Below are 14,779 nucleotides of genomic sequence, written 5' to 3' on the forward strand. Positions count from 1 at the left end.
TGATTGCTGGACATGGGCACCAGCGACCCCCGTGACCCAAAATGGAACAAGCGGGTAAAGAAAATGGATGGATGGATGGATGGATATATAATTGTGTCTTAATTGAAAAAATATCACGTTTAAACTAGTATAGAAATTGTATTAACACTATTAAAGAACAGTTCGTAAGTATTTATGTTCCACAAATATTTCCATAGCATTAATTCATTTAAATTAAAAATACTTTATTAATCCCAAACAAAAATTAAATGTTGTAGCTCATCATCCTGGTTTCATTAAGAGTTGTTATATATGCTAATGGCTGCGGGCATGAAGGATATCCAGCAGTCCGCACCACAATAGATCTGAAGAAACTGGCTGCGGATGCTGATCCATCCACCCAGACCAAACGGGCCTCTCGATCCTCTTGGGCAGCAGGACCACCTGAATGTTGGGCAGATCTCTTCCCTGAGCGATGGTCACTCCTCTCAGCAGCTCGTTGAGCTCCTCATCATTGCAGACAGCCAACTGCAGGTGTCAATGGGATGATCCTGGTCTTCTTGTTGTCATGAGCCACGTTTCCTGCCAGCTCCAAGGATCTTGGCAGTTCACTCGAGCTCCTCTGACAGGTAGACAAAATGCATCCATGACGCCTCCTTTACAACTGATTTGGGACTTGGTGCTGTGTTTGGAGTTTTGAGATGTTAATCAGCTGCTCCCAGTTGCAAAAACCAACTTGTTGTCACGGTTACGCTTCATAACAAATGTCCAAAAGTAAAAAGGTTTTCATTAAAAATCCTTACAGCTGCACAACATCTGATACCAGAGGAAGTAATCATCCAAAAAAAAAGCCATTTATACCCAGAAAAAAAAAGTTCTAGAATTGCGCCGCTCAAGGTGGCTGCATGTTGGAGTAGCTCTGTTACTTTCATTCTGAGATATTACTTTTGAAAACTTTAATCCCTCTTTTTTCTGGATATAAACCGCTTTTTTTTTTTTTGGATGATTATTTCTCTGGTGTCGGATGCTGTGCAGCTGGAAGTATTTTTACAGAAATATCTTTGCTTTTGGACATTTGTTATGATGCGTAACACAAGGTTGTTTTTTACAACCGGAAGCAGTTATTAACATCTCCAAAGCTCAAATAATATCTCAACTACAGCCCCAAATCCCAAATGAGTTGAAAAGGAGGCGCCATGGATGCAGAGCATGAGCAGAGAGAGAAAGAGAGAAGAATGAAGTTCAAACTATCTCCTCCATCGATCATGATGGGCAATGTGAGATTGTTGGAAAACAAGTTGGATGAACTTCAAGCCCTAACAAAGACCCATCCAGAATATCAGGAATGCAGTGTTATGTGTTTCACTGAAACATGGCTGTAAGATCATATCCCCGACTCCTCCAGCGTTTTTCTGCCAGGCTTTCTGACCATACGAGCAGATAGAGATTTAAACAGGAGTGGCAAAAAAAAGGAGATGGGTTGGCAGTGCTTGTGAACAACAGATGCTGTAATCCTGGACATGTTACTGTGACGTGTCGTCTCTGCAGTCCAGATATTGAACTGTTAGCACTAAGTTGTCGTCCATATTATTTGCCAAGCAAGTTCACCAGTGTTATTTTGGCAACTGTTTACATTCCACCCAATGCTGTTGTCGAGACTGTGTGTGATGTCATCAGCTCCGAGGTTGCTAAGCTACAAACACAACACCCTAGTGCGTTTGTGGCAATATCTGGGGATTTTAATCATGTCTCTCTCTCTGCTACACTTCTGACATTTCAACAGTTTGTCAGCTGCTCTACCAGAGAAAACAAAACACTGGACTTGTTTCATGCAAATGTCAAGGATTCATACACTGCTAAAGCAAGACCCCCTATTGGCAAATCAGATTACAATCTTGTGTTTATCTGCTCAAAATATAAATCCCTTGTTCAGAGACAAGCTGTAATAAAGAGAACAGTGAGAAAATGGTCAATGGAAGCTAAAGAAGCCCTGTGGGGCTGTTTTGAGGCTATAGACAGGGATGCACTGTGCCAGCCACATGGAGAGGACATCAATGCCATGATTGAGTGTGTGACCGACTATATAAACTTCTGTGTAAACAGCACCATCCCCAACAGAACATTGAGATGCTTCCCCAATAACAGACCCTGGATCACCACTGACCTGAAGGAACTGCTAAACCAGAAAAAAGAGCCTTCAGGGTGGAAGACATGGAATTATTGAGGAGTACACAGAAACAACTAAAAGTCAATATAAAAAACAGCAAGGAGGTGTACAAGAAGAAGCTGGAGAGCAAGCTCCAACAGAACAATATCAGAGAGGTGTGGTCAGGGATGAAAAATATCATAGGCTTCAAGTAGAAGAAGAATCAGAAGGATGGAAGCCTGGACAGATCCAATGAACTGAACATGTTCTTCAATAGGTTCAGTTCAGGAACAAGCTCAGCATCCTCATCTCTTGCCCACAGCCAAACAGACATACCACCCTCATTTGACCTAAGGCTGTCCTGTCACACCTCAAATATTGTATCTACCACCTCGGTCATGGACCCTTCTTCTGCTACATGTTGGGATACCGCCTTTGCCTCACCCCTCTGCATCTCTAGAAGTCAAGTGAGAAAGCAGCTGGACAGACTGAACTGGAATAAGGCTGCAGGTCCAGATGGTGTCAGTCCCAGAGTCCTGAAGGTCTGTGCAGAGCAGCTCTGTGGGGTTCTGCAGCACCTCTTCAACTTATAGCCTGACCCAGGAGAAGGTTCCAGTGTTGTGGAAAACCTCCTGCCTTGTTACAGTACCAAAGAAAACTCAACCATCAGTCTTCAATGACTATAGACCTGTTGCCCTGACATCCCACATCATGAAGGTCCTAGAGAGACTTCTATTGGTCCACATAACAAAACAAACAAGCACATACAGTATCAGGACCCACAGCAGTTTGCTTATCGGCATGTACTTGGAGTTGAAGATGCCATCATACACCTGCTTCAGCAAACTCACTGTCATCTAGACAAAGCAGCACTTTGAGAGTCATGTTCTTTGATTTCTCCAGTGCATTTAACACAATCCAGCCTGATTTGCTTTATCAGAAACTCTAGAAGACTCAGGTGAAGGCCTCAACAATCACCTGGATCAAAGACTACCTGACAAACAGACCACAGTTTGTGAGACTGAAGGGTTGTGTGTCTAACCAGGTGGTCAGTAGCTTAGGAGTACCACAGGGACTGTACTCTCACTATTCCTTTTCATTCTGTACACCTCAAATTTCCAGTACAAAACAGACTCCTGTCATCTGCAGAAATATTCAGATGACTGCAGTAGTCGGGTGTATCAGAGATGGACAAGAAGCTGAGTACAGGGAACTGGTGAACCGCTTTGTGGCATGGTGTGGAAACAATCATCTTATCTTGAATGTGAACAAAACAAAAGAGATGATTGTAGATTTCAGGAGAAACCAGAACAGGTCCAACACTATTTCCATCATTGGAGAAGAAGTGGAGGAGAAGTATAAATATCTTGGGGTTTACATGGACAACAGACTGGACTGGAAATGCAAGAGTGAAGTGTCTACAAGAAGGGACAGAGCGGACTGTACTTTTTAAGGAAGCTGAAGTCCTTCAGTGTTTGCAGCAATAATAATAATAATAATAACTTTTATTTATAATGCACTTTACATTCACAGTGAATCTCAAAGTGCTACAAAGAGTGAACAGCAGATAGCATCAGGATAAAAGCAACCATAAAAGCAACCGAGAGCAAAACAACCAGGAGGATAACGCCTCAGAATGAACACATCAAAAAAACTTAAAATGCACAAAATGCAGATAAAATACTCAAATAAGATCTATGGGTGAATTAAAAAAGGGGGGGAAAAGTACAGTGCAATCAATTAAAAAACTGGGTAAAAAGAAAGGTTTTAAGACCCTTTTTAAAACATGTCATGGTCTGTGGAGCCCTCAGATATGAAGGCAGGGCGTTCCACAGCCGAGGGGCAGCGCAGGAGAAAGCCCGGTCTCCTGTTGTGCAGGATTGAGACCTGGGAGTGAGAAGAAGACGTGTGTTGGAAGAGCAGAGAGTGTGTGAAGGACAATGAGGGATGAGAAGCTCGTTTAAATAAGATGGTGCATTACTGTACAAGCATTGGAAGGTGAGCAGCAGATAAATTTTGTAAGTGATCCGGGCAGAAACAGGAAGCCAGTGAAGTGAACGGAGTACAGGGGTGATGTGCTCATGCTTGCAAGACGCTGCATATCTTCTATAAGTCTGTTGTAGAGAGTGTTATCTCTTCTGCCATCATCTGCTGGGGTAGCAGCACCAGAGCAAGTGACTTAAAAAAGATCAACAGGCTCATAAAGAAGTCTGGCTCAGTTCTGGGGACTCCTCTAGAACCTTTGGAGATGATTGTACAAAGAAGGATTCTTCATAAAATGCAGAACATTATAGACAACCCTCAGCACCCTCTTCATCAGACGGTCATACAACAACAGAATGTCTTCAGTCAGAGGCTTCTTCAGATCCGTTGTAGGACAGACCGCTACAAGAGATCCTTCCTGCCCACAGCCATCAGCATCTATAACAACTCTTTAATGAAACCAGGATGATGAGTTACAACAACATTTAATTTCCCTCTGGGATTAATAAAGTATTTTTTTAATTGAATTGAATTGAAAAAGAGGACATAAAGTTTTCAAAAGCAATATCCCAGAATGAACATGCAGCCAACTTGAGTGACGCGGTTCTAGAACATATATAAATAAATTAGAATGGCTCTAGAATTAAAAAGACAAATTAAAAGAAAATTATTTAATAGACATGGGTGGGTTCCTAAAAAATTTTCATCCTTGTAAGGGATCCATGAACCCAAAAAGTTTGAGAACCCCTGGACTACATCATTGGAACTGATAGTGGCAAATGAAGCATCTTGGTGGCAAGAGCAGAATCTGGTAGAGGTGGTCTTCCTGGATCACTAGTAGAAGGGGTGGAAGTTTGCCGATATAAGGACTGCTGGAGATCTCGTGGAGACTGGAATTTGATGTGGTGGATGGGTATCCCCTCAGATCCCTTCATTGAATGACACTTCACATAGCAGACTGGAGAAAGATTGTGGTGACAATGTAATGTTGGGCTTGACTGAGGCATGAAGCTCAGTGAGGAGCATGACTCAGGCAGGGTTGTAAAACATGATGTGGTCTGAGACTGGAGCAGACAATACAAGAATATAGTAACACGGATTAATGTGTCAGTAAAGGAAATGTTACGTGTGAAGCTCGTTTCAATGTGATTACAGGATATTAAAATGTATTTTTCCATTTTCCCAATTGCTAAGAAAATCCCTAAGAAAACAACATAAAAGCTTAAATAAAGGTTGCTTTTTTACTGTAGTACATAGCTTATTTTACTTATGGTGCACAGTTTTGTTTATATCTTGATGCATGCTCAATAATCCAGGTAGAAAAATCTAAAAAACAGCCATCAGGGCACAAATGATCCATTGTTAGGCTGATGGTCCTTCTTGACCATGTGAGCAGCTGGTTTTGGTTGTCAGCAGCAAACTGGTTGATCCACTCTGAGAAGGTGCTATTTATAAGACTGAGCTGAATACAGCACCTCACATGTCCACAGTCCACAGGAAGGGAGGGGTGAGGAGACAGACAAAGTGTCTTTGTTTTCCATGAACATGCCAGGAGGGAATGAGATAGTCCGCCTTCAAGGCCAGGTCCAGATCCACAGTTTGGGTCAGGCAGAACTTGTAAATTGCCGTTTCTGCCTTTTAAAGTCTCGCTAGTACATTTCTCTGATGGTGACTCCAAACAGCTGAATTTATTATTTACGCCAAAGTCGAGCTCACAGCTTCTCCAAGATTATTCCCAACCATTCATGGGCGCTGCCAGGACGTTCACAGTCCTGATATTATATATTTTCCAGGACATCCTTGTAAAAGAGATTGAGGATCTCAATGGATTTCTTCCTGGTGAAATACAGTAATAAAAAATATTTTAAAAAATCAGCCTGCTGTCACAGTTCTACATAATTCAGTCAGTGCTGCCAAATTCAACACATTCCACATGAATTTGAAGACAATCCAGATTTCACCAACCCAAACAGCAGAATCCAGTTGTCATCATAAATCCAATTTTATTTCCGTCCAGGTAAGAGGGTCCTCCATTCACCCTGACTTCCTGTCAGGAGAAGTTGATCAATTTTGTTGAGAGACCAGCTGATCAGATCCTTCAAATTAGGAAGGTATGCAGGAAAAAAAAGAGGCTTTTTAAAGGGTTCACAAGACAAAGAGAGCAAAGCAGGGAAGGGTGGGACAGAGCAGAAAAGGACATGTCTGCCTCCGCTGAAAGCACAGAGAAAAACAAAGTTTTAGGAACAGTTATATTTAGGATAAAAACAATTAACAAAAAATGTTAAACCTAACAAAACTTGTGGGAAAAAAATTAACAAAACCCAAGGATGACAACACTGTAAATCTCATCAGAGTTGGCTAATATGCAATGGTGGGCATGGTTCTGCTAATCCACTAAACTTTAGTGGATTAGCGTAATTGTTAACTTTGAAAACTTTTAGTGGAATTAGCTCCATCCATCCATCCATTTTCTTCTGTTTATCTGGGGTTGGGTCGCGGGGGTAGCAGCTTAAGTAGGGAGGCCTTGACTTCCCTCCTCCCAGCCACTTGGGCCAGCTCCTCCAGGGGAATCCCGAGGCGTTCCAAGACCAGCCGAGAAACATAGACCCTCCAGCGTGTCCTGGGTCTTCCTCTGGGGCTCCTCCCGGTGGGACGTGTCTGGAACCCCTCACTAGGGAGGCATCCACGAGGCATCCTAACCAGATGCCCGAGCCACCTCAACTGGCCTCTCTTGATGTGGAGAAGCAACGGCTCTACTCCGAGTCCCTCCCGGATGACTGAGCTTCTCACCCTATCTCCAAGGGAGAGCCCAGACACCGTGTGGAGAAAACTCATTTCGGCCACTTATATCCGAGAACTCGGTCAAAACCCTAAGCTCATGACCATAGATGAGGGTAGAAACTTAGATAGATCAGTAAATTGACAGTTTTGCCTTTTGACTCGGCTCGCTTTTCACCATGACAGACCTGTATAGTGCCAGCTTCACTGCAGACGCTGCACCTATCCGCCTATCGATCTCACGCTCCATTTTTCCCTCATTCATGAACAAGACCCCAAGATACTTGAACTACTCCACTTGGGGCAGGACCTCCTTCCTGACCCGAAGAGGGCATTCTAACCTTTTCCGGCTCAAGAATTAGCTCCAGCTAAATTTAAATCTGATATTTGCTATTTTTTTAAAGATAGTTTTCTGCACTAAAAGAATACAAGAGAATAATGATTTACATGGACTAATGCAATGATATGCTGAGCTAAGCAAAGCTAAGCACACCCAATGACTTCACGCAAAGCTAATTACCATTAGGGGTTGAACGACTGCATAAATTTTAAACTTGTCATTAACATAATAAAACTCGAGTAGAACTCGAGTAGTTGAGGATGTCATAGGATCTCTAGATGAATAAATAAAAAATAAAGCAGCTAAAAAAACGTAATTTATTATTTACAAAAAAAGACCAACAAAACATTAGTAGCGTATATTATGCTCCTACAATTTAGCATACTGTAAATAAGTCACAGGAAAACCAAAACTATTAGTTATTATTATTAAGCTGCAAAAGTGAAAGAAACGTGCAGCATGCAAAAAACGAAACTAAAAACAGTGGAGTGGACGACCACCCTGCACCACTGCCAGCTGTGGTGCGCATTAGGTTTAGTTTTAGAGATTAATATAGTTATAGGTTTTTATAGATTTAGAGATTCATATTTTTTGCTTTTAGTTTCTGAAACAAGGTCAGATGGAAGCTGGTTCTGGTTCAGTCGATTGGACCCGGTGTTACACCATATTCTGTGACCTGCAAAAGTGCATGCAACACCGCCCCCTACAGTTGCAATATACGGTGGTCACAGAATATGGTATAACACCAGTTTGCAACGAGCTCCAAACAGTCAGGAAGTTGATTCATTTTCTGTTTTGTTACGGTAGTTGAACTGGAAGATTAATCTTTAGTGAAATATTTCCATACTATTGATGTATTTCTACCTGTTTGCCAAGACTGGGCCTGCACCGCTCAGTCCATTTGCTGGGAGGAATCCATTTGGTATCTTCTACTAGTAGCCTGGTGCGGATCACGTGACACATGACGCAATGACGTAACTGTGACGTAATGACGTCACTGTGAATACTCAACATGAAATTTAAAAACTCGATAGATGTCCTAGGAATCAACCTGTCGATTACTCGAGTAGTCTGTTAAAGCCCTAATTACCACCCAATGACTTCACCACCCTCACATTGCCCCCCAACCCCCCACAATTCAATTAAATTCAACCGTTATTTAGACATATAAATCACACTGAGCCTTTAAGACTCATTTACAAGTGAGATCTGTTTAGACAGACAAAAAAGTAGTGAAACTGGACACATTGGAATTGTAGGCAAAAAAAATTCATATCAAACTCTTTCTTCTTGACTGAGAAGAAAGACTCTGATATTGAAAAAAACAACTCGCACATACAAGCACGTGGTGACGTAGACATTCCGCAGAGGTGAGGAGACGCAGAGAGCAGTGAGGATGTCCAAGGATGCTCTCAATGGCACTGTAGGAGTTCTGATAAGGATGGAATAATCAACCAGTTCCCGCCGGTGAGATCCGTAAACATTCTCGAGGGATGCCGGGGAATGGCCAAGGACAACGCCAATGGGAATCCAAGAGTCCTGAATTGATGAAACAATGTTTATTCAGCTGGTTTCCTCGGTTGATCAGTGGAATTCATCAATGGGAGGGAGGGGGGCAGAGCGTCAGATTACATGTCTTCCAGGTGAATTCAGATAAGGTGGTCTGCAAGGCCAGCCAAGGGAGCCAAATTCAGATAAACGTTTGTTTTTGAAGTCAGGCAGAGCTTTGATTTTTATCTGCCTTGAGTCTTTGCTGGTCTCACATAGATTCCAAACCCTAACCCTAACACTGACCAGATCCACAAAATTATGGTTCGGAAAATAAGTAGAGAGAGGCTCAGAAGCAGTTTCACAGACAGGACAGAGCAGCAAAGCAGAGGAGGGAGAAGAGGGGAAAAGTGTCTGACCTCAGCAAGAGCAAGTGTCTGTACAAACAGTACAGACACTCATGGTGACAGTTCACAGCCAACAGAGTTTAACATAGATACCAAACCGATCCAGAACAGGATAAAAAAAACACGAAAAACCATTTTCACACTCAGAAACATTGTAAACAGTCAGAAACATTGCAAACATAATTCCTTCCCAGCATGCTTTGCAATGCTCACACTGTCTGTGGGACATGACTCTCACACATTTCTTCACACATATTTACTTTAATACAAACATATTTATTATGAACATAATATTGATGATGATGTTCAGCAACTTTGTAGTTAGTGTATACAAGTAGTTATTCATTAAGAGGATTGTTAAGGTGAGTTAATTCATTATAAGACAAGAGGAAGACATCTGACACAATGAATGCATCACTCTGCTTCAGCACAGCAAAGATCTCCTCTGCCTCTTTGGTTCCGATGGACCAGATTCACTCCTGAAAGCTCACCTCTGAATGGGACTTGGACACATTATTTGTGATTCACGAACAGTTTTGAGTTGTGCTCACTGTCTCATTACAGACAGTCTTACAGTGTCAACGAAAGCAGTGTTTGATAAAATTAAGTGAACTTGCTGATGGGGGAAGATGATGTAAAGGTCATGGATGTTTTCAGTTACTAACGTCAAAAGTTGCAGAACCATGTGTGTGTTAGAGTTGTTTTGTCTTTGCGAAGTGGATGGAGCCTGCAGGAGCACGGAGCCTGCACACCTGATAAACTTCAAGGCCCTAAGCTGGAAAGCAGAGTTGTCTTGACCTTGCCTTTGTCTGACAACTATTAAAAAAAACACTTCTTTATACTGCCTGTGAGCAGACTTTGTCATCCAGGCATTATGCAATGTACTGTAACCTGGTTTTCAACTGCTGCTCCTCTTGCAAATTTTTCAATCATTCAACCTTTATTTAGACAGGTTAATGAGTTTGTTGATTCCTATAAATATTTGGGTATCTTGGTCGATTCACATCTCTCTTTAAAGCTCCATGTGGAAAACCTAGTAAAGAAACTGAAAGTTAAACTGGGTTTCTTTTTCAGAAACAGACCCTGTCTAACTCTGAATGCTAGGAAACACCTTGTATCTGTGACTTTCCTTCCCTCCATTGATTACGGTGACATTATTTACATGAACGCTCCTACAAGAACCCTGCAGATGTTGGATGCTGTCTATCACGGTGCACTAAGAATCATAACTGGCTGTGATTATCGTACACACCACTGCACCCTGTATTCACTGGTTAACTGGACATCATTCACACAGACTCTCTCACTGGTATATTTTCATCTTTAAATCACTTCTTGGTCTGTTACCTTCATACATCTCCTCCTACATGTCTCTGTGTGAGTGCAGCTACAGCGTGCGCTCTCAGGACATTATTACCTGCAGTGTTCCCTCAGTGCGGACTGAACTAGGCAAAAGGGTCTTCTCCTACTCTGCTCGTGTTTCCTGGAATATCTTGCAAAAAGACCTGAAGCTCTTGACCTTGACCTCTCTAAGTGGCTTTAAGAATCTGTTGGACTCCTTGCAGGGACCAATGCAGACATGTTCCTGTTTTTAGTTTTCTACATTCGCCTTAGAATCTAGCTGTTTTTTGTTACTTTTTTTTAGCCATCTTATTTGTAAAAAAATTTTTAAAAAAAACTATGCCTTTTTATAACTGTCTATTATTGTCGCTGTTGTCCATTGTTGTCATCATTCTTTGTTGAAATCAGGTCTTTCTTGTAAATGAGTCCTCGAGGTTCAATGGGGTTTACCTGTCTAAATAAAGGTTGAATGAATGAATGAAAAATAAGATGATGATTGGATAATTAAATTATCCTACATTAGCCTTAGCTTCCGCTATTTTTTTCCTTCTGTTTGATGTTTAGTGTTAACTAAGCTAATTTTTAGATTGCAAATTAGTGTTTAGCAAAGCTAACATTTTGATTAGCTGTGCCCACCACTGCTAATATGTATACCTTCACAGAAATGGCTTCTTAACATAATTTAATTGTTTAGAATCAACACACAATCTTTATTAGTTGCGTGAACTGAATCTGACTGGGTGACATGATTATTACTAATGGAATTGGAACTGACAGTAAGGTCAGAAAAAAGAGGAAGTGTGCACTTACCAACAGCAAGCGGATGTACGGTTATGAAACTCAGACTACAGGAAATTATCATCCCCAGGGAAGATACTTATAAAAAAAAACAGCAGTAATAATTTTTTTATTAAACACGTGAGCTCTTTTTGATTCAGACAAAATAGTTATTTGTATTACAAGTGGACTGTTGTATTTCATTGTGATAGCTACTTTGACTACTGGGGGAAAGGGACGACAGTCACCGTCACATCAGGTATGAAAAGTTATTTCTCATTTATGAAGGGAATTTTAATCAACTGTGCAAAATATAAATATTTGTTATCACTGGATTGAAACTGTTGGTTAATAAAAAAAAACAGTTTTACTGGAAAAACTGGGGTTTGGATGAAAGAAGAAGAAAAACAATGAAAACAGTGATAAGAATTGTACTTTGCAGTGAATCTGCATTCGTTTGTGTTTTTGAATTTTAAATGACATTTTATTTTTTTATTCAATCATCAATGATTATTGTGTCAAAATGACCTGGAACTACAAGGTCAAACATATTTTGTAGAAAAAGAACAGTGTTAAAAAGTATTATGATAGCATGTTTTGGGTGGTTTAAATTAAATTGATGAAATAGGGGGATTATTGTGTGTTAAAGGATTTTACATTAGTGGATTAGCCTTTTTGTACAGATATTTAAGTCCGTTCATCACTGTGTTACGCTGCTTTTGACTACTGGGGAAAAGGAACGATGGTCACGGTCACTTCAGGTATGAAAAGTTTTTATTTCAAGTTTTCAAAAGAAATTTGTGGTAAAATGTGTGAAAATGTAAATATTTGTTTTCAATGGATTACAACCATCAGACAGTAAAAAAGTCAACAGGAATGAAGGTAGGTCAAACTGAAACTGATGTTAAAATCATTTGTAACATAACTGTATAAACAGATTTATATTTTAGATCATTTAAATACTTTCAAGACTAAACTATATGAACCTAAAATTATTATACTGTATGACCTCTCACTTTACGTCTTTCACGCCTGATTTTAGAACAAAAAAAGTTTAAAAATATATTTTAGCAGTTAGCATGATTTAAATGGTTTGAATATATTTATAAAACTTTGAAAATACCTGCCTGTTAAAGACTTTCCCGTTCATCATTAGTGGATTAGACTTTTTGTACAGAGACCTAAATTAGTTCATCATTGTGTTATGGTGCTTTTGACTACTGGGGGAAAGGGACGACAGTCACCGTCACTTCAGGTATGAAATGTTATTATTTGTAATTAATGAAGGAAACTAATAGTCAAATGTGTAAAATATAAACATTTGTTTTCACTGGATTACAACTATCCGCTATTAAATAGACAAACAGAAACAAAGGTAAGTACATTTGAAGCTGTTGCTAAAGTAGTTTGTTTTAAAACTTTATAAACAGATTTATATGTTAGATTTAGTGGATTAGCCTTTTTGTACCGAGACTTAAATTAATTCATCACTGTGCTACGCTTTTGACTACTGGGGCAACGGGACGACAGTCACTGTCACTTCAGGTATGAAAAGTTACTTTGATTAAGGAAAGATGTTTTATTTAAAATTGTAAAATTACAAGTTTTTTCAGTCATTACAATATTTTTCACCTCATAATAATTGGTAAAATAAATTCTAATGTTTGCTAAATTCATTCTTAACATTATATCTGTAAATAAGTCAAAATTTCAGACTGATTAAAATCAATCTTAAAACCAGTTCATGTGAAACAACAGGATTAGAGTGTAATGGGTTTTTGTTAGAAATGTGAACCAGCTGTCTATACTGTGATAACTGGGCTTTTGACTACTGGGGGAAAGGGACGACAGTCACCGTCTCCTCAGGTAGGAATAAATAATGAAAATAATGAGTTAAAGACGTTTTTAATATGTCCAGTAAAATGTATGCTGCTGAATTTCTTACACAATTTTATAGTAATTTGATGCTTGACAGTCCAAATTCAAACCCTGGGTTTGTCTCAGTTTGACTAAAACTGTATAAACAGATTTCCTTTTCAGAACTTAGATATTTTTAATGACTTAATGGAGGATGTGGTAATTATTCATTGTTAGATATTGGTTTTTTTTTATGTAACGAGCTGGTTTGTAACTCCCTGAGAGAAAAAAAAAAAAAAGTAGCATCAAGTTTATTTGTTCAGTTTTTCGTTAATTTATTTATTCTACAGGGGTAAAATAATAATAATAATTTTGTTAATTTTGTTTTTAATTGTGTAAAGTTTAATCTTTACTTACAGGATATTTTGATTTTGAAAGTCAACAGCCTCAAATGCAACATAGTTAAATTTGATGTATTTATTTTGCAGGTTTTTGGGTGGTTTAAGTTTATTTTATTTTAGTTTAGTTTATTTTAATGTTTTTTTTTATTTTAATTTTAATGTTTAAGGCAGGTGCTTAATATTAAGAAAATAAAATAAGAAAAATAAAAAAGTTAAAGTTTTTCTCATTTTATGAGTAGATTCACCTTTTTATTCCATAACATAAACATATTGAACACGTGCTTTTGACAACTGATGAAAATGTACAATGTTAACAAAATCATCAGGTAAGTAAATATCAAACTTAAATGTTAAAATTAAGTAAAAGTTGAATAATTTTTAAAGAGTTTGCATTTGTAAAGTTGCCTATACCAGTGGAATGGTTCTTTTAAGAAGTTAAGGACGTTTAAACTGTATCATCTGTGTTTGTGACATCACTGACTCATCTCAGTGACTTATTTCACTTTTATATAAGAAATCTTTTCTGTATTATGAAGGGTCTATTCATGTGTTTTTTTTAATTAAATGCTTATTTCTTGTATTTCAGCCACGTCGAAAGCTCCAACTGTGTTTCCGCTCATGTCATGTGCTTCTGAGGGCATGGACACGGTCACTCTCGGCTGCCTTGCCAGCGGTTTCACCCCGTCTGCCCTAACTTTCTCCTGGAAACAAGGCAGCACCGTTCTGGACGACTTCATCACGTACCCCTCCATCCAGAAAGGCAGTGAATACATGGGGATCAGCCAAATTCAAGTCAAGAAACAGGACTGGGACGCAAGAAAGAGCTTTGAATGTGTCGCAAACCACGCTGCCGGGGAACAAACTGTTGCGGTTGTAAAACCAAGTAAGACACAGGCTAAGTGTTAAATCATTAATTTTTATTATTTACTTTGAATTGAAAATTATGTATATGTGTATTTTACTGGAGAATCAATCAACAATTTCACTCATTTTGAATTACATCATTATTTATTATTAAAGAACTCACTTTAGCTTGGTAATTGGCAATTAACAGTTGTGTGGGACATCAAACAGTAAAAGTTATAAAAACGCCAAAATATGTTTTTTTTTGTTTTTTTTTTTTCTAATTTTACTGATTTTACAAGTTTGCAACAAAAAAAAAGAAGAAAAAAAGTTAAAATTACTTAAACTGTATCAAGACGTTAAATGTTGATTAGACCAAATGAAATTAGGGTCATTGTGCTGGAATTAAAATTAGTAAAATATTAATCTAAAGGCTAAT

General features: G+C 39.0%; 1 protein-coding gene across 1 annotated transcript in view; it reads left to right on the forward strand.

The window, feature by feature from the left end:
• The window catches only part of LOC119421127 (immunoglobulin mu heavy chain), a 159,107-nt gene that overhangs the window by 128,885 nt on the left and 15,443 nt on the right, over positions 1-14,779 (forward strand). Inside the window, exons 4-5 of the mRNA XM_037688520.1 lie at positions 11,452-11,498; positions 14,084-14,380. Of these exons, the coding sequence (XP_037544448.1) occupies positions 11,452-11,498; positions 14,084-14,380 (344 nt within the window). The remainder of the gene's footprint in view (positions 1-11,451; positions 11,499-14,083; positions 14,381-14,779) is intronic.

This window comes from Nematolebias whitei, chromosome 15 (assembly GCF_014905685.2).
Source record: "Nematolebias whitei isolate Nwh7 chromosome 15, NemWhi1, whole genome shotgun sequence".
In the NCBI taxonomy this organism is placed as follows: domain Eukaryota; kingdom Metazoa; phylum Chordata; class Actinopteri; order Cyprinodontiformes; family Rivulidae; genus Nematolebias; species Nematolebias whitei.